The 7,791-nt window shown below is 41.8% G+C and overlaps 1 protein-coding gene and 1 pseudogene across 1 annotated transcript in view; both read left to right on the forward strand.

Annotated features, from left to right (window-relative positions):
• The window catches only part of ATP11C (ATPase, class VI, type 11C), a gene marked incomplete at its 5' end in the record, with an annotated part of 60,734 nt that overhangs the window by 8,036 nt on the left and 44,907 nt on the right, over window positions 1-7,791 (forward strand). Inside the window, 2 exons of the mRNA XM_015566558.1 lie at window positions 942-1,205; window positions 6,701-6,875. Of these exons, the coding sequence (XP_015422044.1) occupies window positions 942-1,205; window positions 6,701-6,875 (439 nt within the window). The remainder of the gene's footprint in view (window positions 1-941; window positions 1,206-6,700; window positions 6,876-7,791) is intronic.
• On the forward strand, window positions 1,373-1,773 carry LOC102756587 (annotated as a pseudogene).

Below are 7,791 nucleotides of genomic sequence, written 5' to 3' on the forward strand. Positions count from 1 at the left end.
GCCCAGGCCAGCCAGGGCAGGCAGGAAGCTTGGGTTCCTCCATCACTGTGGGCAACCCAAGCCTCCTGCTCTCTCCAGCTCCATGGCCACTGCAATCTTAGTTGGGTTAATTTGCATACTCACTCCTGATTGGCTTGTGGGCGTGGCTTGAGCATAGCAGAGGGATGGCTAATTTGCATGTTTCTCTTTTACTATATAGGATTCTCTTTCAGGATGGTTGGCTTTTCTGTTCTTAAAGCTCCTCAGGGATGATATTCACTAACTTCCCTCAGTATCTTATTAGAATGTCTTTGTCCCTTTCTGTTTTATTTTTATTTTATTTTTTTTATAAATTCAATTTTTTAAAAAATATATTTTATTGATTTTTTACAGAGAAGAAGAGAGAGAGATAGAGAGCCAGAAACATCGATGAGAGAGAAACATCGATCAGCTGCCTCCTGCACATCCCCCACTGGGGAAGTGCCCACAACCCAGGTACATGCCCTTGACCAGAATCGAACCCGGGACCCTCCAGTCCGCAGGCTCTATCCACTGAGCCAAACCGGTTTCGGCCCTTTCTGTTTTAAACCATGTTAACTATCTGTGTGGTGAGACATAATATAAAATTTAATATGCTAAAGTGACAATGAATAAGAATGCTTGGTGAATTTCTGAATATTTTAGCTAAGAATGCTGATTCTCAATTCTGCCATAGGATATCAGTTATATCAAGAGATGTCATGAATTTGTCCAAATCTCATTCTTTGAAATTCACTTTAATAAGTAAAACTGTGCCAGAGAGAACACTCTCAGAGTAGAGGGTACATAAGAAAACCAACTGTGATAACATGTCAGGACTCCAGAAATGCTGTGTATTATAAAAATATTCTCTTTAACAAGCCTTCTTGCATAATCTCTGTTGGGAATTTTTGAGGATAACGAGTTTTCCTTTGTGTTCTCAGGCTACAAGATCAAGCAGCTGAGACCATTGAAGCTCTGCATGCAGCAGGTCTGAAAGTCTGGGTGCTTACTGGGGATAAGATGGAGACAGCCAAATCCACCTGCTATGCCTGCCGCCTTTTCCAAACCAGCACTGAGCTCTTAGAATTGACCACAAATACCATTGAAGAAAGTGAAAGGAAAGAAGATCGATTACATGAATTGTTGATAGAATACCGTAAGAAGTTGCTGCATGAATTTCCTAAAAGTACTAGAAGCCTTAAAAAGTAAGAAAGTGCACCAGTTTCTTATATTTAGGCATTGGTACAGATATAAATCACAGCTTTTTATGCAGAAGGCTTTGTTTATTTATTTATCATTCTTTGTTTGCAGGTATTTTATCCTTATAAATTAGAAACATTCCCTGAGGCCTCTTCCGGGGATGGTGACTTTAGTTTAGGTATTCACCATGGTCCAGCATTTGACATACAGTCGGAGGCTGTCCTACAATACAGCCTCTAACAAAACGAGACTGTCCTGAACCTCTGGTAATAGAATTGTTTACCTTTATACCAAGAAGGTTGGGAAAGCACCAAAATCTGCATATGGTATGTGCCCAGGCCAACTTCTCAGAGTTTGTACTGTGAGGCCTAAAGTTCTAATGAGGTTGTCTAAAACAAAAAAAAAAACACATCAGCAGGGCCTGTAGTGGATCCATGTGTACTAAATGTGTCCGTGACAGGATCAAGCGTGCTTTCCTTATTGAGGAGCAGAAAATCGTTGTGAAAGTGTTGAAGGCACAAGCACAGAGTCAGAAAGCTAAATAAATTTAAAAATGAAGCTTTTTTTGAGTAATTAAAACACACACACAACATTCCCTGGGGATGTGGCTAATGGCCCAGTTGAAATTATTTGGTACTTCCTACCTCTAGTTTAAAAGAAAACCATGCACTTCTCAAGGTTTATGAAACTAGTTCAGTTTCTCGATATTTAGGGCCTGGGTATTTAGCATTGCTATTCTGCCCTGGTCCATGTTAATAAAAAAATACATCTTTTCACAGTCTATTAAACTGAATGTAATAAAACTGATCTCTGTAATAGTTTCCATATATTTTGAGACCCTGGAGCCATTTTTTGTGTTGATTTTCATACCACAGAATTCCGAAGGTAACCAAATTCTTGTTGACATGGACACTTGGATTCCCAGCTGCTTATGAAGAACTGTGGAACCCTCCGATCTCAAGGAAAGCCACTGATCCACAATAATTCAATGATATATTTTTCTAGAATTATCATTGACTAGGGCTTAGCCTTTTCTGAACCAATTATTGGAATTTACCTTGGCTATAAGGAAATTGATTTCCTCTTTAGGATGTGCTTACACTAAATTCAAAGACCCCTAGATAATACTGTTTTTCATTTCTTGAGCACCCCCTTTGTTCTAGGAACAGTGTTAAGCACTTTATATAATTACTAGAGGCCTGGTGCACAAAAATTTGTGCACTTGGGGGGCAAGGGGGTCCCTCAGCCCAGCCTGTGCCCTCTCGCAGTCTGGGACCTCTTGGGAGATAACGACCTGCTGGCTTAGGCCTGCTCCCGGGTGGCAGAGGGCAGGCCCAATCCCTAGGTGCAGCCCCTGGTCGGGCTCAGAGCAGGGCCGACTGGGGAGTTGGGGCGCCGCCCCCTGTCATGCACAGAGCAGGGCGGATTGGGAGGTTGTGATGCCACCCTCAGTCACGCTCAGGGTAGGGCTGATTGGGGGGGTTGGGGCACCGCCTCCTGTCATACTCAAGGCAGGGTCGATGGGGAAGGTGCCGCGCCACCCCCTGTCATGCACAGAGCAGGGCGGATCAGGGGGTTGGGGCGCTGCCCCCTGTCACACACAGAGCAGGGCCCATCAGGGGGGTTGGGGCTCCATACCCTGTCATGCACAGAGCAGGGTCAATCAGGAGTTTGGGGCACTGCATGCTGTCACACACAGAGCTGCAGGGCGATCAGGGGGTTGGGGAGCTCCCCCCTATCAGGCACAGAGCAGGGCCGATCAGGGGGCTGGGGCACCGCCCCCTGTCACATACAGAGCCGCAGGGCAATCAGGGGTTTTGGGCGCTGCCCCCTGTCACGCTGATCCCGGTGCCAGGAGACCTCACGGCTCTGCTGATCCTGGTGCTGGGAGGCATATTACCCTTTTACTATATAGGATAGAGGCCTGGTGCATGGGTGGGAACCGGCTGGTTTGCCCTGAAGGGTGTCCTGGATCAGGGTGGGGGTCCCCACTGAGGTGCCTGGCCAGCCTGGGTGAGGGGATGATGGCTGTTTGCAGCTGGTCACACGCCCTTCAGGGTTGGGGTCCCCACTGGGGTGCCTGGCCAGTCTGGGTGAGGGGCTGAGGGCTGTTTTCAGGCTGGCAGGTGACTGAAGCTCCCAACTGCTCCTTTTTTTCTTTTTTTTTTATTCTGGGCCAGCTTTAGCTCTGGCTCCAGCTCTGAGGCCTCTGCTGCTGAAAGCAGGTATCTGGTTTGTTTGTGTTCTATAATCGAAACACTGTATCAACTCCAGCTCTGAGATCCCGGCTCGGCTCACTGAAAGCAGATTTCTGGGGCTTTGTTTAGCTTCTATATTTGTAACAATGTTTCAAACTGCAAGCTCAGAGGCCGGCAAGGCAGGCGGGGAGCATTGGTTTCCTCCGTCACTGAAGCAAGCAAGCCTCATGTTAGTTTCAAGCTGCCTGGCTGCCGGCCGCCATCTTGGCTGGGAGTTAATTTGCATATCGCCCTGATAGCCAATGGGATGGGTAGCGGATGTACGCTAATTACCATGTTTCTCTTTTATTAGATAGGATTCTCATTTAATCTTCACTACAAACTAGTAAGGCAATATTATTTTTTTCAACTTATAGATAGGGAAACTAAGGCTTTGAGGTGGAATAAGTCTGTCCAATTCCAGAGGCCATGCTATATCTTTAACAACTATACTATATTGTCATCTTCATCTCCATTGTTTAAACAAACTTTAGAAATGAATACCACACATTCATGAGGCTATGGTCAATTCTAAAACAGCAGTTTTTCTTATGATATTTGGGCATCAATGAGAATAAACAGGTTTTTATGATTAAAGTTCTCTTCCTTTAACCAAATGATACTTATTAAAGGCAGTCCAAATTACAAGCATTTTACTTTTCTGTTTGTCTTAGTCTGTTTGGACTACTATATCAAAATACCATAGACTGGATAGCTGATCCAGTGGAAACTAATTTCTCATAGCTGGTATGGTCCCTCTTTCTAGCTTGCAGAAAGCTGCTTTTACACTGTGTCCTTACATTGCAGAGAGGGGGGAAGCTCTGGTGTCTCTTGTTATAAGGGCCCCACCCTTATGAATTTATTTAAACCTAAGTATCTCCCAAAGACTCCATCTCCAAATACCACCTGAGGATTAGAGTTTCAAAATAGGACATGGTAGGGGACACAGTTCAGTTCATAGCACCATTCAGCAGCTCTGGAGCACTTTTATAAAAGCCAGGGCTTGTGGAACCCTTCACTTCTCAGCTCAGAACATTTCCTCTTCCTGGCTCATCTGTTTGGAGTTGTGTGGGTGCAGTCATTCCCCAGGTTACATAGATGGCAGACCTAGAATCACTTCTGCCAGCTTCTGCTTCTTTGTCCCTTCCACTTTAGATCAGCCACCAAGCCTTATTCATGTTCTCATTTTCACCACCGGTGCTCCACAGCAAATTTTGTAGCAACCCATGCCTCAAGTCCCTTAAGCCCCTCTGCCAGACAAGTGGTCCTTAAATGTGAAGTACTGCCTATATCTTGTCCCTGCTCAGAAACCTTAAGTGGTTCTCCATTACCCACAGAATCAGTTTGCACCAAAGGCTTCAAGTGACATTTTCATTTTGCTTTCCTAGTGCAGGATACAGTCTCTCCACACACCACTTTCTGCCCTGTCTTTCAAGTTCCATTTCAGATATCACACCTCACAAAGAACCCACTATTCTTCCTGTGTATTTATTTTCCCAATCACTGGATAGTGACTATTTAATATCTTGTTTGGTTGGTTATAGTCCATCATGTATGCTTTTGTCATCCCAATGAGATTTTCTGTTCTACAAGGAAAGAGTAATTAATAATTCTTTTCATTGTATATAATTGATGTTTAAAAATATTGCTTGATTGATTATTGAGTCACTGTTTTCTGTATACTAAGTCTGCTTTGTGGGTAGGGGAGCAAAGAAGGTGAACACATGAATGATATCTCTTTAGTTAGTGAAAAATGGTCATTAAATTACGAAGCAAAATATGGATATGTACAAAATATTATGGTGTTAGCAATATACATAAAAGAAATATGGCATAAAGGATAGATGAGGCATATTAGGCTCTCACTACTTAAAGTTTGGTCCATAGAACACCAGAAGCTTGTTAGAAATATAAAATCCCATGTCCCACCCCAAACCTATTCAATCAGAATCTACAAGATTCCCAGAAATTTTGACAAGATTCTTTTAACATTAAACTTTGAGAAGCATCAAGTTAGACAAGTGAATTTATAATGATGAGATCCAGCTGTGTCTAGTTCACTGCAGTGGTTCTCAAATAGCAACCAAAATTTCCTGAGCTAACATTGACTAATCATTGTTTTTTCTTCATTGTAAAAAAAATAAAGAAATGTTAATTGGTAGAATTTTCTCAGTTGTAAGTTTTACCCTCATATGTTTTTCTTAAATACTTGGCACTGGTTACATTTTTCTTTCCTGGCTATGCATGAGAACCACCTGAAGAGCTTTTTAAAGCATTAATACAGTATATGTAACTGAGCCCTGCCCAAGATACTCTGATTTAATTTATCTGGGGATAGTCCTCACATATGGGCAATTTTTATTTTATTTTTATTAAATATATTTTTATTGATTTCAGAGATAAAGGGAGAGGGAGAGAGAAACATCATTGATGGGAATCACTGATCAGCTGCCTCCTGCACGCCCCATACTGGGAATTGAGCCTGGAGATAGACAAGTGATTAGAAAGAATCATTCATCAGCTGCCTCCTGCATGCCCCCTACTGAGGATTAAGCCTGATACCCCGGCATATTCCCTTAACTGGAAAAGAACCTGGGACCCTTCAATCTGCAGGCCAGCGCTCTGTCCACTGAGCCAAACCAGCTAGGGCACATGGGCAATTTTTCAAAACTGCTCAGATGATTCTAATGGGAAGGCTATGGCTGAGAACATTAATCAAGTATAAAATTATACTTATTTAATGAACATATATTGTTGTATGGTATTCTTTAATCAACACCATATATTTTAGGTACTCCATCACATTTGAGAAGTCTGGTCTACTGATAGTTTATGTCATTCAGGCAAAAATATTAGGAAAAGGTCTTCTGTGACTGTATACCCCAAAGCCATTTTGTCTTTTACTTATATTGTTAAGAAGTTTTTAGATTGACTAATGATTTGTCTTTATATCAGAGTTTGATCTGTAATTTCCCAAATTCGCCTTCAGTTTCTTATAGAGACTGACCACTAAATGTCCATTATTTTTATCCCATTTAGAACTTAATGTTATTTATATAGGCAGCTTGAGTCTCAAACATGTGATGAAAAGTCTCTGATGTGCCTTTATTAGAGGCAGTTTTTTCTTTAGAATGTATAGGTTTAAGAATCAGATTGATGATGACTTATGGAAGATCCTCCTCCTTATAGTTTAAAAGAAATAAGGTTCCTAAATAGAATTGTATAATAGAGTCAAATACAGCATTATTTTTTTTTATTTTCAGAGCATGGACAGAACAACAGGAATATGGATTAATCATTGATGGCTCCACATTATCACTCATATTAAATTCTAATCATGACTCCAGTTCTAACAATTACAAAAGCATTTTCGTACAGATTTGTATGAAGTGCACTGCAGTGCTCTGCTGCCGGATGGCACCATTGCAGAAAGCACAGGTAACTGGATATTAGTTAATGTTCTGTTCTGGGGACTTCTACTTACATGTGCATATGTTCACTTTACTTTTAATTTGTTTCTTCTTTTACGGGCCATTATTACCTTATTACATCTTCCTTGGCATCATCCTCTTTGCGGTCAAAGTCAGGAGTCTTCCCACCAATTTGAATTAAACCAGCCTTGTTGTTCCCTCAAGCTGCCTGTCCAGTCCATCACCTTCTGAACTTCTCTAATGAATGTTTGGTGCCTGCTGCCTACCCTGGTCCCATGTGTTCTTTCTTCTCATCTTGCTCTGTTGGATCGCCTGGAGGAGAGCAATGACCTCCTGGCCAAATCCATCATGCTATCTTTCATTCTCCTCCTCAGTTCTTTGCTGCAGTTGACACTATCAATTATATCTCCTTAAAATTCCTCCCTTGGTTTCTATGATGGTTCACAGTCCTGACTTTCCCCCCCTACTTGGCAATCTAGTGTCTTTTTATTTTGTTTCATCTTCTGTCTTTTCCCTAATTATCAGTTTTCTCTAGTCTCGATTTTTCCTTTTCATTAAGTCTCATATTTCTGGCTGCCTGCTCGACAGCTCCATATGGTTTCCCCACATTAAATTTTAGTGTTCAAAACAGATATTACAATTTCCTCCTTCAGGCCAGTTTATTTTATATCTTTATTATTCCTATTACCAATGCCATTTTTTTCTTTTGCTTTCTAAGTCTCCAAAGTACCTCTGACCCTGCTCTTCTCCCTCACTCCATATATAGGTACTATGTCCTGTTGATTCTACCTTTTGTCATAGCTCTCATTTTGGTGCCATCTTTTTAAACCTTTCACCTCCAGCCCAGTCTAAGCCCTAACGACTTTACACAGAGACTATTTGATTTGGTCTCCTTGCTTTCACAATTCCCCCTTTAATCTCTT

Source organism: Myotis davidii, unplaced genomic scaffold, assembly GCF_000327345.1.
Source record: "Myotis davidii unplaced genomic scaffold, ASM32734v1 scaffold983, whole genome shotgun sequence".
In the NCBI taxonomy this organism is placed as follows: domain Eukaryota; kingdom Metazoa; phylum Chordata; class Mammalia; order Chiroptera; family Vespertilionidae; genus Myotis; species Myotis davidii.